Genomic DNA, 22,306 nt, shown 5'->3' on the forward strand with positions numbered 1-22,306 from the left:
ACAACTCATTGATTCTACTTGCCATAAAAATATATATTATATCATTAATGAAGCCCTCGAAATCCTATATTTTTCGAAGGATATATACAATATTCGCTTCCTCACTGATCATACTCCATGCAAAAATAAATAACGTTATATATATAATTATTTCAATATTAGAAAAATTAATTTCTACTCAAATTATTACAATTTCAATTTCCTGGACTCGAGAAAATTCTTCTTTCTGCAGTCGTGCAATTGGAGATACTCAAGAAAGCTAGCAAAATCTGTATCTTTGTACCGCCTCGGGCTTCCCTCGCTGATAAGCTTAGGAAACGGACGCACCGTACTTGTGATTGGAAGACTGTGCAAGGATGCAACTGAAACGCGATACTTTGTAGTATTTACAAGAACTCTGTGTAACACGCTTTTGTATCTACCGTTGCTGAATATCTACATACGCAAATCAATGGAACTCAGTCTTAATATACAGAGATTGTATACTATATATGTGTGTGTGTGTACGTATGTGTATATGTATTCTATGTATACCTCGAGGTGATCTCCGACGTTTACGACAAAGGATCCCGGCACGGGTTGGACGGTGACCCATTTATCTCGGTGGTGTATCTGGAGACCCTTGACCTCGTCTTGTAGCAGCAAAGTGAGGAACCCGTAGTCTGAATGAGGTGGCATTCCAAGAGTCAAATCAGGTTCGGGGCATGGCGGGTAGCAGTTAACCACCATTAGCTGGCTCCCATTCTCGAATTCCTTCGATAATAATGATAATGAGTCATCGGCGTCGTCATTCTTTTCTGTTTCTGTTCCTTTCTTGTCTTTTAGCCCCAGGCTCTCCACTATGGCTTCCACCAACATTAGGAACAAGAATCTCGTTTCTTCGGCATACGCAGCCACCAATTGCCTAGAAAATTTCGCTGATTTTTAGCACGATGTAGGGTTTAATATGGTGTATATTGCTCGTATAGGATTTGGGAAAACAACAGTTCTGTAATTTGAGACAAACATATATGTACGTAGGATAATATATTCAACTTTATACATATATGTTTGTACGTGTTGACATAATAATTCTCGTACTTGACGTTTGTTGTGGTCCTAACCTGAAATCCAGCGGAGTAGAAGGCCAATGATGAAGAACATCTTGTATAGGGTGACACACCAACTTCAAAAAATCTCTCCAACAAAAGACGCCATCGTTTGCCTGATTGAAACTGGTCCCGTATCGCACCGGCGAGCTCGTGTCCGCCGACATGTACTTTTCCCTTTCGCTTAAGGGCAACTCGAAAAATCTTCGGCTCACGTTCACCATTTTGCTGATGATCTCATCTGGGATTCCATGATTCACAAGCTGCAACAAATATGTAATTTTTTGTCCATTAATTCAGGTTGTAATTTTTTAAAAAGAAAACGTATAATGTGATTAGATTATGCAAACTTCGCCTACTTTTCCTCAATTTTAGTTTCTTAAAAATCAAAAGCTCCAGTTTATGAGAGATGATCAATGATATTTTTTATATTTTAACGCCTTTTATATATATATTAGCCATATGTATTGATTTAATATCTCAAAATACATATATACATACATATATGTATGTGCTATTTTATTAAAGGTGTAAGGTGAGGCTTCTCCAGAACTTTAGATAAGAACATAATCTGATTCAAGATAAACCTCGATGATTTGTCTTTGAAATCAAAGAAAAAAAATCAAGGTTAAGCGGTTTTTTTTTTAAAAAAAAAAAACACTTTCACTTCTTGGGATCAATGCTGTTCCGGGAAGAACAAGCTACCAACCTGGAAAAACCCATAATTTTCGCAGGCGTGGGCGAGAGATTTGAGAACTTGTGCTCTATTACATCCCTGTAATTCAGCAAAATCAATTACAGGCAGCTGAAGATTGATCTCCGGTTCGCTGGATTTTTCGCTATCGATCACATTTGGCCTTTCAGAAACAGGCAGAATGTACTTCCGGGGAACATGCTCGATCCCATTTTCATATAGGTTTTTAACTCCTTTCTGGTACTGGATTTCCAGGGAATCCTGATTCCTTAGTTTCCCCGAGACTGCCATTGCTGGGGACATTTTTTATAATACAAATGGAAGATGAATGGATACAGAGAGTGTTGAAGAAAAGTATAATATGTGTATATCCCACCTGAATTATTACCCTCTCGTGAATGGATAGCTGGATAGAAGAAGATGGGAATCAAGAAAACCAAAATGTGTGTATTTATAGTGGTAAATTTCACAGAGCCCCTTGTGTTTGATTTTCTTTTTTTGACAAAGGTCTAAAAAATAATCAACAATTAATAGTTGACATTATAATATCTATATTATTTTATGACATACGCACATTTTAATCACACATATGTGAAATCATCTCGAAATCAAATTAAGACACCGAAATACAAAATCTTTTTTCAACACGGAAAACTAAAAAATATGTCTTACTTACTTCTTGATTTGAGAAAGTGATTTTTTTTCTCATTAACTTATCCAATTTTGGGTTTTGATAAATTGCGAAGATAAAATTTGGTTTTGACGCATTAATTTTTATTTTTTTGATATAATTACTAACGTCACGTCTTATAAATCAATAATCACGTTATCGTTTAACACTTTTTATATTCATGGAGACAAAAAAATGATTGGATTTTAATTTGTCTTTTTTTTTTGGGGGAGGGGTAAATCTAGAGGCTGCCGTGTAAAGAGGGGATCTAAATTGGAGGCTGTGGTGTATTTGAAAAACAGCAGGCAGTTTTGAGACAAAAATGGTTTTGGTTTTATTACGTAGGTTCCATGCATGTACTGGTTTCTGATATTATACTATGTAAATCGTTGACAATTGGGTACGACGAGTAGATGTTGTAGGGACATATATGAGACGACATCCATAGATTTCACCCTATTTAATTTTCATTTTTATATTATATTTGTTTTTTTAAGGTCTTCCCAATTTAATAATCTTATTAATTAATAACGTTTTTTGCTATATTATTTCAAACAACAATATTGACCCTACAAAACCCATGTGTTTGACAAATTATAGTACAATGATCTCATTTCATCTTCGTCTCCAAAGACTTTAAAGCCTTGATTTTATATAATGTATACATAGTTATTTGAAGTAGGACTTGAGGCAAATTAAAGCACATAAACCTTACACGCAAGGCTATCTGGTAGACACTATCATTTAGATTACATGTGGTGATAAAGGCAGATAAAATCGTTACGAATCAAGAAAATTCAGGAAAAAGCAGGAATGTTAGATCCTGCGAACGCTGGTGGATCATCAATTTTCTGACGTTTAAGTCAGTCATGTTATCCAAATATAATTATTTTTATCTGACTACACCTCTTAGCGAATTAATCATGAAAATTTGTCGCAAAATACTACGTAGTTTCTATCGCAAATAACCAAAATACACGGACCCTCGGATATTCTTGAAATCTAATACATGTGTACCTGTCACTAATTATAGGTAGACACGGCCTATGTTAGCTAGGGTTTTGAATTAGTTCATCCATCCACATGTTTACACTGTGTACATTGTTTTCGAGACTTGGTTTGTTCTTGTCACGCCATTCTTGACTTTACGATCATTTTGATTTAACGCTGCTGAATTACAGTTGTAGGTAATACGACTTGGTCAACTTGAAATGGGCCTCAGAGCCAGTACACAAGATTTGGCCAACCCGCGGGGATTGCTAGCAATTCCCCAGTCAATAACCCAAATTTGGCTTGATGTCGACTCGTTTTGCGACTAAAGTCAAGCTTGAAATTCGATTAGCTCCTTCAATTGGTCGACACTCTTGTCAGGGGGGGTCGAATATTTCCCTTCAAAGTCAACCTCGAATATGTCACGTCTTGGACCACATAATGAATGTTTAAATTCGAGTATTAAATATTTTAAAAATAAAATAAAATTAGTTCAAATACATTTATGTTTAAATTCGAGTATTAAATATTTTTTATACTTAGTTATCGTGGCAATATCATAATGATAGAAAGTAATTAATCATTGTACTGAAATTTAAAATTATTATATTTGAATATAAGTTATATCATAAAAAGTAACGAGAGACTAAACTTTAATTTGAATTAATAAAATAAAAATACAAATAATTTAAAAGAATGAAATTAAAAAATAAAACATAAATAGACAAAATAACATATCGATATTAACAGTAAGAGATGTAACTTCGGTCAATTAACCAATGAAGGTCGGCTAACCAATTAGGGTCCGAATCATCCATAATAACTAACTACTTGTATATACAATTTTTTTTTTTATAATTATCGAGGGATTAAAGTGAAATTTGATAAATTATCGACAGTCAATATCAGTGTTATTTGAATTGTTGTAATAAAAAATAAAAACAACAGTGTTTGTTGAAATTAAAAATAAAAATAAAAACAAAAGTTTATTTATTAATATAACATAAATACAAAATTGGAATAGCAAAAAATAGATCAAAATGCCATTTTTGTCTCTATTACAGAGATTTTTATTTTTTAATAAAAGTAATAGATGTGTTTTTATATAATTAACTTAAAACTAAAAGTTTGTTCAAAAATACCGTGGACCGAGAATATTTTTAAAAGCACCGCAAAACGCTGTCGTCAATGGCGGATGATGCACAAATATGGGACGATGCAATTGATGCACATCCGACTGGTAGCATTTTTTATTTTTTACTTTGTTAAATAATAATTATTATTATTTTAGAACTTGGGCACTTATTAGAAGCAACAATTGTATCTAGAAATCAAAATATGATGTTTGAACTATTATATGATTTAAAAGATTTGAATTGTAATGTTATCATTAGCTATAATTTTTGATAAAGTAGCAATCGTTCAATCTTAAAATTGATATCATGAGTTTGACTTTCATTGATTATAAGAAATACAATTTTTGAGTGAAAGAATATTAGATGCAATTAGTGTTCATGGTGGTTAGAACAATCGAAATATAGTGTTTAAGATATTGTATGATTTAAAAGATTTAAGCTCCATTGTTACTATCAGCTATAATTTTTTGTAAAATGACAAAAGCTCTATCCTACAGTCTTATTTTAGAAAAAAATTATTTGAGACTACATATAAAAAATGAGAGTTAAAGCTAAATTCAATAATTTGAAAGATATATCACCTTAAAGAGGTGAAGCGGTCAACTAAATTTTTTTCCAAAAAAAGATGATCCGTAAAATATTAGATAATTTATATTTTAAATTTTTTTTACTCTTTTTTGTTTTAAAAAAATTCTTATTTATTTAAATATGTGTTGGTTTAATTTTTTAAAATATAAAAAAATGCGTGCATATTGGACCACTTTTTAATTTTATTTTACTTCATTAAAAAATAATAATAATAATCGTTCAACATTTGAAAAATTTCGAATTTTTGCACTGAAAATTCTTGAATTTGTGCTCTTGGGCAAATCTCTTATTTAAAAAAATAAGACTTGAGACCTCATGACAAAAATGATAATTGAAGTTTAAGTTCAATCGTTTGGAAGATAAATCAATCTAAAATTTTTGAATTTTTGATTTTTTTTATTATTTTTAAATCATCATAATCATATTACTAGTAAAATAATATATATATATATATATATATATATATATATATATATATATAACAGATCTCTGATCCGACCCAAATCAAGAAAAAAGATTTTTTCTGTGTCAAATGTATTACTTTTCATGTAAAATATGGATAACATCAATCCATCTCACAAATATAAATACGTAAAACAATCTCACATTATTATATAGTATATGTACCCGTTGACCCTCTTATTATATTGGTATTTCAGTTCAGTGTGTGTATATATATATATATATATATATATATATATATATATATATATATATATATATATATATATATATTATTGTCCTTAAAATTGTCGAGGCTAATGTTCATGCATGTCTCTAGACGAATTAATTATTTTATATTTTGACCATTCATTCTTAAAATTAATTCACATTAATGACGAGGTTTGAGATATGATGCTTCAAAAAAACTCGAAACATCAACAACATTATTTCATAATATTTTATGATACTACAAAAAGTAAACTCCTGATTCGATATGAAAATTTTAAAACTCACATTTAATGAAATAAAATGTTAAATATTTTTTAAATTTTAGTAAAATTCATGAATGTATGATGATCAATATATAAATTAGTTATATCAGATTTTTTTCTATTTTTGAAAATCCTTACATGATATAAATTTTTTAATTAAAGTTAGGTTATTGTGTTAGCACGATATTTAATCAATTCACAATAAAAGATAACGACTGCGAGTTTCATTATCATAAGAAAAAAAATTAACTAAATTTGTCAAAGCACAAATAAAATATAAAGTAGTTGACATAAAAAAATTCAAGAACAACTACGCCTATACGTATAATCCCACACCATGCATATAAAGTAGTTAACATAAAAAATTTATTTTAAAAATATTTTAATATAATATACTATTTTGGGGACTTCTGATTTTTGACACGTTAAATATCACTATAATTTATCTGCAAGGGTGGTTTATTATAGTATGTTATCACAACAACTCATAGGTACAAATTTTAATCTAATTATATATGTATATGTATATTAAAAAATTATGAGTAAACTAATATATATTATACAGACTCAGACAGGTGTAGTTACAATCCAAAAGTCTTCTTCATTAATTTTAAATGCATAAAACCTAGTTGGATATCGAAGCTTTGTTGGTGGTTATAAACTTTATGTGTACATAATGTTGGGATGTAATAAATTTTGGCAAAACGACAATCGTTTGTTAAAATTGATATTAGAGTCAAGTCATGAGTTCGATTTTCATGTTGCAAGGAATGCAATCAATTAATGAGACTGAGAGATCGTTGGGTTCAAAAATGGTCCCTATTAGGTACATTAATCGAAATGTGGCATTTGAACTATTCTACGATTTAAAAGATTTGACTTATATTGTTATCATATAATTATATGATAAAAGTTAGATTCTATATATGCACGGGTGACTCTTACAAACTGAGAAAAGTGCATTAAAACTTTTAAAATTTTATGAAATTAAAACTTTTAATATGTGACCATAATATTTTATAAAGATTAACGATTACTTTGTCGATGCAGAGATGTAAATTGTTCTCATATATATACACTAATGTGCGTGAATAACGAATATAAAAAAATGTTTGACATTTGAGAAAACTGGCATTTTAAAAGCATTAATGATGGAAATTAAATATATATAATTTAAAAAAAAAAAAAAGGAAACAAAGAAAGCCAAATAACGGAATTAATTTCTTCTAGATGTATTACATACGTTTGTTAAGGTCATGAAATTGATTAAAAGAGAATGAACAAGAAATGTAGACAAAAAATCTCCACATAATTCGGTTGGGCTAACAATACACAAATTTTTATTCCGTTAGTTAAGCTCAACAAGCCAGCAAAATATGAATGCACAGAAAGAGGCTCGCTCAATTGAGTGGAACAATAATGCAGTTAGGCTCGTGGTCAGTTAGTTTATGCACAAACGATAGTTTATGCATGTTAGGAGATCAAGTATTCATACACACCCCTTCTTTCATTTTTGAAAATATATCACTAGAGGACTTTGATAATATTACAAGTGACTCGCGACAACCAATTTCAACATGACTTATTTTCGACCTACTGGAACTCCTAACTAACTGAAAAATAAAAAGTGTGATCAATAAGACTTTTCTTATCAGTTACAAATATGTCAGAACTAATACAGTATAGCACAAATGATCCTCACAAAAATCGAATAAGACTTTAAGCAGGTGTTTTAGCAGTTCATGATCAGTTGGGCATTCACTGACTTAGTAAATCGACATTTGTTCAAAGTAAAGCGTAGAGTATGAAAGGTTCAATCCTTACATTTTTATAGATGAATTCTAATATTCAAATATGAACGGCTCTTTTTAAATCAGGTTAATTATCTATCGCCAAAAACGACATCTGACAGCCACATGTAATTATCCTTTCCTAAAATAGTATAGACAGATGATGCACAAGGATTCTAACATTCAACAATTCTTAAAATCTGTTATGTACGAAATATATTATTCTATATTGTAAGTCTAACCGAAGAATATTACTCTAATCGTTTAAGAGAATAATCTGAAATGTGAATTGTGTGATACATTTATATCACACTGGTCTAAAATAAAGTGTAAAAAGTTATATAAAGGCTACAATAAACTCTTATAACAACTTGAATTAACCATTTTTATAAAACGTATTTGCAGTTATGCAGATGCGAGCCTAAACCTGGGGCGTGACAAATTGTGTCTGACTGATATATGATAACTAACGCTTGAAGTGCCTAAGGGCATCTCCAACCCAAGCAGGTGCTGCGCTATTTGCAAAATAGCGCAGCACCATTCTTCTCTGCGCCACATTCGGCGCAGAGAAAAGCTCTGCGCCACATGTGGCGTAGCTGTTTTTTTTTTTAAATTATAAATATTTATATTAATATTTATAAATATTTTTTATATAATAATATGATATTATTATCTTAATTAATAATTAGATATATTTAATAATAGTATAATATTTATTATATTATTTTAATATTAGATAATATTTATTATATAATTTTAATAATTAAATATAAAATCATAAAAATTAAAATATTTAATTATATAAATTTACAAAGTATTTTATAATAATTTTATAATAAATGTCAAACACGCAAATTTATTGAATAATATTTAAACATTCAAGTACACAATTGAAATAAAAACACGAATTCAGATAATTTAAATGTAAATATAAATAAAATAAAAAAGAATATTATGAAATATTCTTTTTTAGAGTAAGATTTGAAGTAGATGAGGTTGGAGATGAATATTGTATTTGGTGCAGAAACTGCACTATTTTAGAGTAGAGTTGCTTTAAAATAGAGTTTTGGGTTGGAGATGACATAACCAATATAGATTTGAGATGTTCATCTGTTTTCTTTTAAGAGATCAGTCATCTTTTAGAATTCAGTTCAATTTAATTTTATTTAAATAAAGAGTCAGACTTATTTGTGGTTATATTATTTTTCATTGGAGGCTTGAATAATTGGTGACATATTTGAATTGTTTAAATTTAAAATAGGTTGTATATTGATGGGATACGTGTGATGTTGTAAGCCAGCAAAAGTCAATCTATAAAAATGGTGTCATTGGGAAAGAGTCGACGACGTGTGGTTAGGGTTCAGATTTTTACGTTGTGTGTGTTTTGTCCTTTGTTCCCCATTCGTTGCATGCTTAGTATCTATATGTCATTTTTTGTATTTATACATTCACATGTCAACGCTTAACCTCTGGTCTACATTTCATCTATATACGATAATTATTGGTATTACTATTTTTTTCTTCCAAAATATCAAGGAGACTCGTGAAATGTTATGGACCTTGAAGTTCATTTAAGGACGTTGGGTATAATAATTATTCATTTTACGAAAAACAATCATTGTGTGGTGTTTTAATTTGTTGTATGGTTTTAAATATTCGAATTACAATTATATCACTGGTTTTATTTTTCGGTAGAGTAAAAAACACTCGATCATACATAATAATTAAAACAAAATTTCGAAATCGTGTTTATCTAGGCATGCTTGATTCCCAAAATCGATTAACAATCATAGATTTTTATATAAAAAAAATCAGTCTGTTTTTTATTTTACGTGAAGAAATAGCAATGGAACATATACACTATTGTTTGGTCGTAGTTTTCCAGTTACCTCGAGAAAACGTGATTCGGGCTTCCCTGGGTTCCATGTGTCGTTAACGTCATTATGCCTATCAAAATATCCCCAAAAATTGTGTGCGCTTCAATCTGCATCGCAAAATTTTACACTAAACGACATTTATTATATAATATAATAATATAAAATAAAAAAAATTAAGTAAAATTTAATATTACATAAATTTAATGTTTTTTTTTCTCAAAAATGAAAACATACAACGCGACAAAGATCTATCTACTAATGATTGCTGGAAAACACGCTTACTGGTTTGTATGGTCACCCTTCGTCGTACGATCTCTTTGTCGTTCACAGCTTACATCTTTTGGAGTCGTCGTGTCTCTTATGTCTCTTCTAAGGGACGAGACAAAAACTTTTTTGGAGAATATATTATCTTTCTAGGCACAAGATACTCAATTATTTTATTACAAAAAAATTCATATTATTGTCTAGTAAATCGATTTTGTTAGATAAATAATTAACTCGATGTGATCTATGAAAAAAAATATTATTATTTTTATGTCTCGAGAATATTGATCTCTTGGGGAATTAAATACAGATAACGCTCATTTTTGTTTCAAAATGATATTATTTAATTTATTTACATAGGATGGATAATAATCCATTCGAATATTTCAAAGGAAAATACGTTAAATTTAGACTGAGGAGATTATATATTTAGTCTTACAATTTGTATGTTTTTCATTTTTGATATGTTATTAGTCATTTTACCATCCTATTCCACTAATTAATATTTTTTATTTTAATATTTTTACTGGAGAGCCGACATGATACCGTAAATTATGACGTGTTGCCAAAAAAACTGTGTTCATGGTAAAAAGTACAAGTTAGTTGATTAAAATTGTGAATTAATCCTTAAAATAACAGAAATGAAGAATGTAGAAATCATAAATTTTCTCCCTTTTAGATACATAGTGAACTGAATGTTGATGAAAATACACACAAAAATAATAATATAAAAAATTTAACTGATAAGATTAGAATCTTTTACAAATCATCCAAATCAATAAAAATTATAATGAATTAAATAATTTTGGTTCTTAAATGTCTAAAATGCCATATAAACCACTAATTCAATAAAATGAAATAAAAATCGAGTAAAATTAATTCAATAAATTTTTACGCAAGAAGATATCTACATCAATAAAAATTTAAGACCCCAAAAACCGAATTTTTCTTTTTTGTTTGTAATTCTTAATTTTTTAATAATAATAAATATTAAAATAAATAATAATGATAAAGAATATGATGGTGAGGATAGATTTCAATGCTGGCTTCTACGTCCAAGTGTCGATTTAGGGTTGGGTTTGAGTAATCCGCCCAACTAAAATTTAAGGGCCCAATTTAATTATTGTGATCCATCCCATGTTTTACAGGCCCAAACGAACATCTTCTTTTGCAATGTAGTATAGTTTAACATCCAAAAATCTAGTACACTAAGATATCGGGGTCGATAAAGTGAAAAGAGCATGTCTCTTGCGAAAAAATATAATAGGTTTATATCTATTAGACAATTTTATAAGAATTTTTGTGAAAGTTAAAAAACACGGAAATTAAAATTCATCGTAGTTTTTGAATTCGATAGAAAAATGAGTTACATTACATTGCTAAATAATTGTCATCCAAATAAAAAAAAATTTCGCCATTGACCTATCTTAAAGTTGTAGTTGTAATTTATAAGAATCGTGTTTTAGATGTTAGCGTTTCTTCTCCTGTAGTATAAATAGGTTGGGTTTGTGTTTGTAGATGTAGCAGCAATTCATACAATTCAATAAAACGGTTACAGAAAATGGGAGCGGTGAGACCCGGTATTGCTTCAAAGGATATTACTCCAGAAATGTTCAACAAAAAACTCGGGAGGAAAAACGGCAATGGAGGGGAGAGAGAAGGATAAGGGGACAGGAGGCGAAAAATGGACGACTGCGATCAGCAATCTCGCGGAGATGTCGTCAAATCTCGACTCTCTGCAGAAGCTATTCATGAAGAAAGTTGTTTACGGTGACGATGAAACCTTCGCCAAAGCCTCCCTCTGCTCCGAACAAGCTCGAAATATCCAGGTTCTTGAGCAAAGAGTAGAGACCTTAGAAAGGGAACTTGATGCTTCCATTTCAGCTGCTGCTCGTGCACGTATGGAAAAGCGTCATGCTGAGGCAGCACAAAAAGCTACTGAAATACGTGAACAAGATATTACAAAAGAACTTGAAAACACTACAAAGGTATTCGAAATCCTAGACCTCCAATTTGGTCTCAAGACTACATATGCTCGTTTGGTTATTCTCCACACTCCATATCTAATTACCTCACTTATGACAAGTTGTCTCCCTCTTATAATGCCTTTCTTTCCAAACTCACTGCCCAGAAAGAACCCACTTCATATCACGAGGCAATTGTTGATCCCCGTTGGCTCTCTGCTATGGATAATGAGCTGCAAGCACTGGCCGATAATCACACATGGGAGATAGTTGATTTACCATTAGGGAAGGTTCCTATTGGCAATAAATGGGTGTACAAGATCAAATATCACCCTAATGGCAGTGTGGATCGCTATAAGGCACGCCTTGTTGCCAAAGGCTATACTCAACTCTATGGCATTGATTTTCATGACACGTTTTCTCCAGTAGCTAAGATTACTACTGTAAGATGCCTACTTAGCGTCGCTGCCATGTTTCATTGGCCATTATACCAAATGGATGTCACAAACGCATTCCTTCAAGGGCATCTTGATGAGGAAATTTATATGGTGTTACCTCAAGGTCTTCGAAGACAGGGGGAGGATTGCAAGGGACTTCGAAGACAGGGGGAGTTTGAAGGGACAAAAGTGTGCAAGCTACTAAAATCTTTGTATGGACTTAAACAAGCATCAAGACAATGGAACATCAAATTTGCTTCCATCATGAAAGGAGCTGGTTTTTTACAATCTAAGCATGACCATTCAATGTTTGTCAAAAAGGAACAAAGTTTTATTACCATATTACTGGTTTATGTTGATGATATAGTGATCACAGGTAACCATCAGATTTCGACCGAAACACTGAAGAAGCACTTGCACAAGTATATCAAGATTAAGGACTTGGGGACATTAAAATATTTTCTTAGTATAGAGGTTGCTCGATCCAAAGAAGGGATATGTTTGAATCAAAGGAAATACTCCCTGGAACTCATATCAGATGCAGGTTTAGCAGGAGCTAAAATCTGTGAAACCCCAATGGATCAAAATACTAGGCTTACTTCGAAGGAATTTGATGACAGTGCAGGGAAAGTTGCCATTGATGATCCTTTATTGAAAGATGCTGGTGAGTATAGAAGATTGATTGGTCGGCTTATATACCTCACCATTACAAGGCCTGATATATGCTACGCTGTACAGACATTAAGTCAGTTCATGAATAATCCAAAGTCATCACACTTAGAGGCTGCCTTGAGAGTGCTACGGTATCTAAAGTCTTCGCCTGGTAAAGGAATTTTATTATATGCCCAAAGTTCCTTGTCTCTATCAGCTTATTGTGACTCTGACTGGCGACTTGTCCCATGACGAGAAGATCAACCACTGGATATTGTATTAAGCTCGGAAATTCGTTGTTATCATGGAAAACAAAAAAGCAAGCAACGGTTTCAAGGTCTTCAGCTGAAGCGGAATACAGGGCAATGGCAAACACAACGTGTGAGATAATATGGATAGTTGGGATCCTGAAGGACATGGGGATGCAATTAACACTTCCAGTGATGGTCTATTGTGACAGCTGTAAAATCCGATGTATCACGAAAGAACAAAGCACATCGAAATTGATTGTCATTTGGTACGAGAGAAGATTTGTGACAAGTTGATCAAAACGTCTCATGTTTCCACAGAAGAACAACCAGCGGACTTACTAACCAAAGCACTGGGGAAGGGCCAACATCAGTACCTAACGTCCAAGCTTGGAATGCTAGATTTATTCCAAGCTTGAGGGGGAGTCTTAAAGTTGTAGTTGTAATTTATAAGAATCGTGTTTTAGATGTTAGCGTTTCTTCTCCTGTAGTATAAATAGGTTGGGTTTGTGTTTGTAGAAGTAGCAGCAATTCATACAATTCAATAAAACGGTTACGGAAAATGGGAGCTTCTTCCTCCCGCCAAATCACTTCTTCTTTACTTTCAACAACCTACATTGATGTGAACCATAAAAGATTTAGTTTCATTTAAATGATATAGAGAGAGCTTTCCTCATGATAACTCTTGCTCGATTCACCTTTGTATTATTTGTGTTATTTTATATCTAACATAATTTAGATAACCGGAGATATATAGACTCGAAAATTAAATAAATACATATAGATCAACTTTGGATCATGCCACAAAAAATTGTCGATAGAAAATATCTAAAATGGTAAAATATGTGAATGTTTGAAAATTAGTCATGAGTTTAATTCTTTCTATCAACACTTTCTTGAATGATATGTCATATACGGCTTGTTCAATGCGAGTTATTTAACTGGTGTGGTTTGAGTGTTAATGCGGAGGTTTATTCAGTATACATCGAAAGGTAGTGATTGCAGGTTCCAACGTAATTTTAAAAATAAAATTGAAAGTAATTTACAAATATGCATTTCCTTGCAATATACACAAGCTTTTAAGGTTTATTTTTTGAAATTTACAAGGAAAAAAAAAACTAAAACAAAATAAAAATAGTGGCCAACCAAATAGACAAGTCATAAAGCTATTCTGGGCATTATTTTTATTTAAAGAAAACATAGAAACTAAGGTGTATTGGGCAACACAGGATCCACGAGCTGGGGACTCTTCCTTTTCCCTCTCACAAATGAAAAAATCCAGTATATAACTCCAGCGGTAAAGAAGCTGAAGAACCAAGCATTGTTATAAATCACAGTGAAAATACCCGGACTCGAACTCAACATCCCAAATTTAAGCAAGAAACCAGGAATCACAGGCAAGATTCCTATGATCAGTGCCCATAATGCTGTCAAATTGTAACCACCAGAGTAATAATACATCCCTTCAGGATTCAGTGTGTACAAATCCCTTAAACTCAATATCGAACCTCGAATCAGATAGTAATCCACCAAGATTATCCCTCCAATAGGTCCCAACAATGCAGAATACCCAACTAGCCACGTATAAACGAAGCTTTCGCTGGACTGGAGCAGACGCCATGGCTGAAAAGCAATCCCAAGAACTGCGGTAAGGATCGCTCCTCTTCGAAAAGTGAACGTCGAAGGGCTCAGATTGACTAGTGCATTTGCAGGAGCAACAACATTTGCAGCAATGTTGGTAGTAATGGTGGCAAGACTTATGCCGAAAATGGCTAGAATTTTAGGAAAAGAATCCACCGCCAATTTGTTCTAGAAGTCGGATAGGATTAGATATCACACTCCCAAAAATCACTTTTGTTGATGATGTTACTGCTAGGCCTACAAATGTGAATGCACCCATGAAAATGGGTAGCCCGATTTGGCCCATAATTTGATCCGATTCGGTCTTGGCGTATCTAGTGAAATCCGGGATATTCAGCGCAACAGTCGCCCAGAAACTGATATTTGCAGTTAAAGAAGGGAAGAAAAGTTGCCAAAATTCAAGATTTGTAAGCCTCGAGGATAAGGATAACATGTGGCTAAATCCACCGGCATTTGTATATGACCAGATAAGAGACAAGAAGTTAAAAACATAAGAATCGGGGCAGAGTATTTTTCAAGCTCCCTAATCCCATCAATGCCATTCCAAACAATCGCCAATTGAGCCACCCAAAATGCAATAAAACAAGCAAATTCAAGGGGGGAAGTTCCGAGCCAAGATAAAGGTTTCGCAAAGGATGATTCTTTAACAAATCTTGGCAAAAGAATGAAAATCGCTTCACCCCCAATCCAAGATTCAATCCCATACCAGCCACAGCCAACGAGAGCTCTAAGAAGAGTGGGAATATGTGCACCCCGGATACCAAAGCTTGACCTAGCCAAAACAGGGAACGAAATCCCATACCGAGCCCCGGGATTTCCTGTCAGGATTAAAGGGATTAACAGGATAAAATTTGCAGCAACAACAGTAGCAATCCCTTGCCACCAAGCCATTCCAAGATCAACCAAACTTCCAGCTAAGTAATATGTGGGCACTCCCACCACAAGGCCGACCCACAAACTAGCCATTTCGAGACCGGATAAAGTCCGTTGAGCCGACGTTGTCGGAATAAGGTCATCATTTGTTAACGTGGGATCAGGTTCAAATTCATCAAGAATGATGGGATTTAACTGGGATTGAGCACTTTCTTTAGCCCTGAGAGGAAAAAAGGCGATTCTTTTTGCAGAAGTATTTGGTTGGAGATGGATTACAGTTTTGTTGGGGACTTTTTCGAAAGGGAAATTGGTTTTGGTGGTGGGAAAGAGAGAGCCATGGCTGTAGGGATGGGAATGGAGATGGAGACTACACAATTTGGACACCATGGTTACCTGGAACAAGATATTCAGATTGGCTTTAATTGGGAATCTCTACTAATGATTGGAGATACTACTGTTATATATATATATGCCAAATGAAGTGGTCGCCGATTATATGTACTACGCTTACTTCACATTGTTGATATAAAAAAATCAATTTTATTATTTTTAAGGATAAAATTGATAAACAATGGAATTGATTTGTTTTAAAAATGTTTGGTGATAGTTCTTTGTTAGAAGGTGATTAATAAATAATGTTGATAAAATAATTTAACTATATGATAAGACAAAAATTGTGTGACACGGTCTCACGGATCGTATTTTGTGAGATATATCTCTTATTTGGGTACTCATCCATGAAAAAAATTACTTTTTATACTAATGAGTATTACTTTTTATTGTGAATAACAGTAGGGTTGACTCGTTTCACAGATAAAGATTCGTGAGACTATCTCACAAGAGATCTACACATATGACAAATGAAATTTTCACTTGGGATGGAATAAGTTTAAAATTTTTTTTTACGAACATCCACAAATTTTTTGAAGAACGTAAATAATTGAATTGATTTGTTTAGTTTATTTGCTATCAAGATATCAAATTTTGGTTGAATTATGGAGCTCGAAGCTCAATTATAATAAAACCATTTATCAACTAAAAACATTAAGTCATTGATGTAAGTTTACTGTGTGTGAATGTTATAAATACAAATTATGACGCTATCAATCTAAATGAAATTTATTAGCAATTATTATACTTAAATTTGATATAGATTATTGTTCTTCCTTTTTCAAAAAATTTCCATTATTGATTAAGTCGATAGGTTAAGAATTATTTTGCAACTTGGCATAATTTATATGACAAATAAGAGAAAATTGTACGATTATTTCAATATGAAATAAAATAAGGGCCCAAAAAATAATCTACATCCATCATATAAAATTTTTATTTATTTATTTATTTTAAAACTCAAAGAGATTCCCTATCAAATCATGATCATGATTTTGTTCTGCTTCGGAAGTCATACAACTAATATTGATTCTAAAACACTGAATCAATTTTTCCTATAAAAAAAAGAAAGAAATAATTTTAATTATCTATATGGGTTTAGATAGGTTGAACGCGTATTGTAAGAATAGTTGATATGATTTATATAGATCAAATAAATAATTGTCATTTTAGTCGATCCTCACATACATATTTATGATAAATATTCAATATATCAAAGAATGAGTCTCTTGTGAGACGGTCCCACGAATCTTTATCTGTGAGATGGGACAACTCTACCAATATTCACAATAATAACTAAAATTTTTCATGGATGACCTAAATAAGAGATCTGTCTCACAAAATACGATCCGTGAGAAAATCTCACACATATTTTTACCTATATCAAAACTTCATCTATATATATATATATATATATATATATATATATATATATATATATATATATATATATATATATATACACGCTAGTGTTTCTCCGTACACAATATATTCATACATATTAATTGTTTTTTGTGTAAAATAATGTTTGTGTAAAATATATAGATATCATGTTAAAATTCAAAATATTTTTTTACACTAATATTTTAAGTTAGTAATGATGTGATTATTTAAAAAAAAAAATCAAAATTTCAGATAATAAGTTAAAAGAAAATATTATCGAGATATGTTACTTATAAATAATCCATAAATTTACTAAAATAAATTTTTATCATAATTTTTTTTAAAATTAAATAGGCATAAAATATTTTTTTAATCTTATAGGGGTATTTATGGTTTATAATAACTTACACCATAACCATAAAGTAATTATTACATGTATGTCATGTGTTATATAAAATATATTAGCGGATCGTGATACATGTAATGGTTCGTTAAAAAAAATTTAGTAGGGATCAATATTGTGCTAAATTTAGCAATCTTAGATGTATTATTATAATTTTTTGGAAAAGAAAAAAGAAAAAGAACAAGGATTCCATTAATATGCCAAATTCATATGTCCAACTTTCTTAAAAAATAATGGTATTAAGGCAAAAACTTTTATGAGACGGTGTCACGGCTCGTATTTGTGAGACGAGTCTCTTATTTGAGTTATCCATGAAAAAATATTATTTTTTATGCTTAGAGTATTATTTTTTATTGTGAATATGGGTAGGTTGATCCGTCTCACATATTAAGATCCGTGAGACGATCTCACATGAATCTCACTCTGATATTAAATACTTAAATTCCATGTCTGTCATGAGAAGCATAATCTATTGGTCGGTGATTACATCTTCGTCTTCGTTGATTTCCTCCACACTAGATAATCTGTTGGCAAATAGTAGTAATCGATTTATTTTGATGTATACGTGTTTGGGCCAAAATTATGCCAACCATTAATTGTCCAAGTTCGTGAATTTATGTTTAACAAATTAAAAGAAGCTCAACAAATTAAAGTGTTTGAATATATAAAGCGTGTAGATAAGTGAAGATCGCGGGAAAAAAACATGGTCATATCGTGAGTCGTGAGAAGAGCGTAGAAACCGTCCAATAGTCTGCATAAAAAGGAACTCATGGATAGAAGAGATAACAACATAAATCTCGAACAAATTCTAGCAACTATATACAGAAATCTTAGTCATAGTTTCACGTTTTTCATTCCATATTTAAGTAGCACAAGCCGTTACTGTTCATATTTCAATATCTTTCATTTTTATATTTTATGTCTTGTAAATTTCTATAATTTATTGAAAATATAAATATGTCAGAAATTTATTACTCGATTTTCAATAACTTTCTTTGTTTTGATGTTATATTTATTTATTGAAAATATAAATTCATAGTCATCGTGATTTTAGAAGTTCCAATTTTTTTTATTTTTCTTGCATTTTTATACTTCACACATCAACATCACATAAATATTATGTGCACAATATTAGAACTGTGCATGTGCATGTAACATTTCTTGATAATATATGGAATGACAAATTGTAATCCAGCTGTCAAATTTCATGCAACACACACACACACATTGGTTTATATATATATATATATATATATATATATATATATATATATATATATATATAAACCAAGAAAATTTCTATATCCCATAACCGGATTCAGCTCCACCTGTTGCATCTATCACCACAATTTAAATCCTACAACCCTAAATCAATCTTAAATATAACGCGTGTTCATTTTTTCTTCTAAATATATAAACAAGACATACCGTTGTGCCATTCATCAGACAAAAATCTTCTCTTGTTCATTTCTTATTTCTCACTCACCCACCGTTTTCTTGAATCCACGTCTCAAAAACAGACACAGAAAAGGATTCCTAAATGAAATCTGCAGTAGAATCTACTAGATCTTGATCTATGGAGGGAGTGACTTCACCGCCTGGATCACAAACTAGAGCACACTCCAGTTCATTTTCATCTCCATTGCTGATCTCTACGGTGGGCATAGTTGTCACATCTGTGGCCATAATCGTCTACCATTTATTCCTCGTCAAGTACTTCTTGAGGCGGCGACAGGAACTCACCACCACAGCTGCGCGACCCGTGCCGGTCGTCTCACCCGGAGTGGAGAAGAAAGTTCTCGACGCCATTCCTGTTCTTGCGTTCTCCGCCGTGAAAGGCTGTGACCAGTACCTTCGATTGGATCAAGAAGAATGTGTCGTTTGTCTAGGGGGTTTGGAGGACGAAGATCTGGTCCGATCACTGCCTAACTGCAAGCACGCTTTTCATGTTCCATGCATCGATCAATGGTTTCTTGCCCACACGAGCTGCCCCTTGTGCAGGTCCCCGATTCTGACGCAAGACAATCCCCAAGAAACTTCGGCAGATACCGCGCAGACAAATTACAATCCTGACGACGAAGCTTGTTACACTCCGGATAGCATGGAACCATCACTGCCGAGTGCACGACGCTCTGGCCTGCTCCGCCACTGTATGTCGTTGGAGCTGCCGCACGCGGCGGAGATGAAATCTCCACAACGTTCGATCGGCGGATTGAATCGATCCATTTCAATGGACCCATCTTTTGTTGTAATTAACATCCAAAATGAAGGAGAAATCAGATCGAGTAATCCCGGGATTGCTTCATCTTCTTCGAGGGGTAAATTGAAGAGGAGTGAATGTGAATCGTATAGGACGATACCAGTGAACCAACTTCATAGTATGTCGTCCAAGTTGAGGAGATCATTTTCAAGGTTACGTCTGGGGAAGGGGAGTCAAGTTGGCCCGGTTCTTCCATACTGAATAAATTTTTATTTCTTTATTTAATTTTTATTTTTAAAAAACTAAATAAATTTGACGTATTTAGACGAGATTATATTATATACTATTTTTAGTATTAAAATAATAATTAACGCGTTTTGGGCTCTCTGTACAGAAAATTTTTAACCGTTTTTCGCTGTAATTAATTAACTCTAATTAAATTACATTGTAATAACGATTAGAAGTTAAGGACTTCACAATATTTGTTATCAGAGAGACTTCGCGTGGGTTTGGGATGATATGACAAATCTCAGCAAAGACGTTGCCCGAAAAGGGGGCGAAGGCCTTTAGACAAAATCACACAGCGCCAAACAACAGGAGAGATGCTGTGCATTTAAATGAGCGTGTAGGAATTTTTTATGACACGTTTTAAAGCTGTGAAGTCTCATATCCAAGTGGAAAATTTTACAAATAATCTGAGTCGTGACAATTAATAATTATAATAGTTATCTATATGAATTTTTTATTTGGATTAATTAGTTGATAATTTAATTTAAGTCATGAAATCGTCATCTATGAATTAGCCCCCTTTTAAATGAGTTGGTTAATTTTCCATGGGCTCCGGCCCAATAATATTATGTTTAAAATTATAATATGCCAACCCCACGTATTAATAATATTAAAATATTTTTTAAAAAATATTATTATTAATTTAACGGATGAGGATGGAAATCTCATCGGGTTGATATTATATGCCCGATCTTTCTCAAACATTGATCGGGACGGGAATTCCGACCACTCGTGTAGGGAGAAGGGCAGGGTGGGTTCGAGATGAGTCGGATTTTTAAAGATTTTATGAGTCCTACGAACATCCCCTCGTCATCGTATAACTTATGTTGTAATTATAATGTCTTAAACTTTAATTTTCGCGAGCGCGACTATACAATGAGTCTGTATAGCAGGTACTTAACATTCATCATTACTTTACAAAAATGATTAATTTAAGTTTTTATATAGATCAATTAAGCTATTTTAAACTTTCATTTTCAACAATTGTGACACAATAGTTTCACAATCACTTTCTTTTTTAGAATACAACTTTCACGTCGTTAATTGACTTGTCGATATATCAATGTCCGAAATTTAAAAGTGATTCCTACAGATTCAATATATATATTCCTTTGTTATAACCTTTTCCTTGTAAAAATTCCCTTTACTCAGTATAATGTTAGAATTCATAAAATAAGACTCCTCTCAATAATTACACCAACTAGTAGCTTATGATAATCGGATTGATATTTTTTCTATGATATCAATTGTATGATGAAATGTTTGGTGTTTTGTGAAAAATTATAATTGGTTATAAATGTTATTAGTTTCAAATGCTCTATTTATACAACAATCATGGTTAGACTTGACACGCGACATAGTAAATATTTAGTATTTTTAGTCAATTAACTAAACGAAATTGTTACATGAAAATGGAGATGCAGTTATTGGCAATTGAAAGGTCAAGGGAAGATCTTAGGATTACTAATTTCAGAAACTTGAGAGCAATTAGATAATGGAGAGCATCAAACGGACAATCGTGTCTTTAGACAATTTCCTGGTATTTTTGCGAATCTCTAACATTTGAAACAGATTTAATCATTATTTTTAGTATTCCCCACTCATTTCTCAATCTTTCGAGTTTAAAATCAAATACAGATATCTATTTTAAGCAAAAACTTGTGTGAGACGGTCTTACGAGTCGTATTTTGTGAGACAGATCTTTATTTGAGTCATCCTTGAAAAAATATTACTTTTTATGCTAAGAGTATTAGTTTTTATTGTGAATATCGATAGGGTTAATCCGTCTCACAGAT

General features: G+C 32.1%; 2 protein-coding genes and 1 pseudogene across 2 annotated transcripts; 1 reads left to right on the forward strand and 2 right to left on the reverse strand.

The window, feature by feature from the left end:
• Nucleotides 1-49: 49 nt before the first annotated feature.
• On the reverse strand, nucleotides 50-2,211 carry LOC140803581 (probable 2-oxoglutarate-dependent dioxygenase SLC1). Its single transcript, XM_073159482.1, has 4 exons — nucleotides 1,798-2,211; nucleotides 1,104-1,351; nucleotides 535-904; nucleotides 50-435 (listed from the first exon to the last, which is right to left on the reverse strand). The coding sequence occupies exons 1-4, from the start codon at nucleotides 2,083-2,085 to the stop codon at nucleotides 187-189; spliced, it is 1,155 nt and encodes a 384-aa protein (XP_073015583.1). The 5' UTR covers nucleotides 2,086-2,211; the 3' UTR covers nucleotides 50-186.
• Nucleotides 2,212-14,373: 12,162 nt separating this feature from the next.
• On the reverse strand, nucleotides 14,374-16,280 carry LOC140842592 (purine-uracil permease NCS1-like; annotated as a pseudogene).
• Nucleotides 16,281-19,401: 3,121 nt separating this feature from the next.
• Nucleotides 19,402-20,710, forward strand: LOC140842593 (uncharacterized). The gene has a single exon (XM_073210601.1). The coding sequence runs from the start codon at nucleotides 19,599-19,601 to the stop codon at nucleotides 20,481-20,483; it is 885 nt and encodes a 294-aa protein (XP_073066702.1). The 5' UTR covers nucleotides 19,402-19,598; the 3' UTR covers nucleotides 20,484-20,710.
• The last annotated feature ends 1,596 nt before the right edge of the window (nucleotides 20,711-22,306 follow it).

The sequence above is a fragment of the Primulina eburnea genome, chromosome 10 (genome assembly GCF_022965805.1).
Source record: "Primulina eburnea isolate SZY01 chromosome 10, ASM2296580v1, whole genome shotgun sequence".
In the NCBI taxonomy this organism is placed as follows: Eukaryota; Viridiplantae; Streptophyta; class Magnoliopsida; order Lamiales; family Gesneriaceae; genus Primulina; species Primulina eburnea.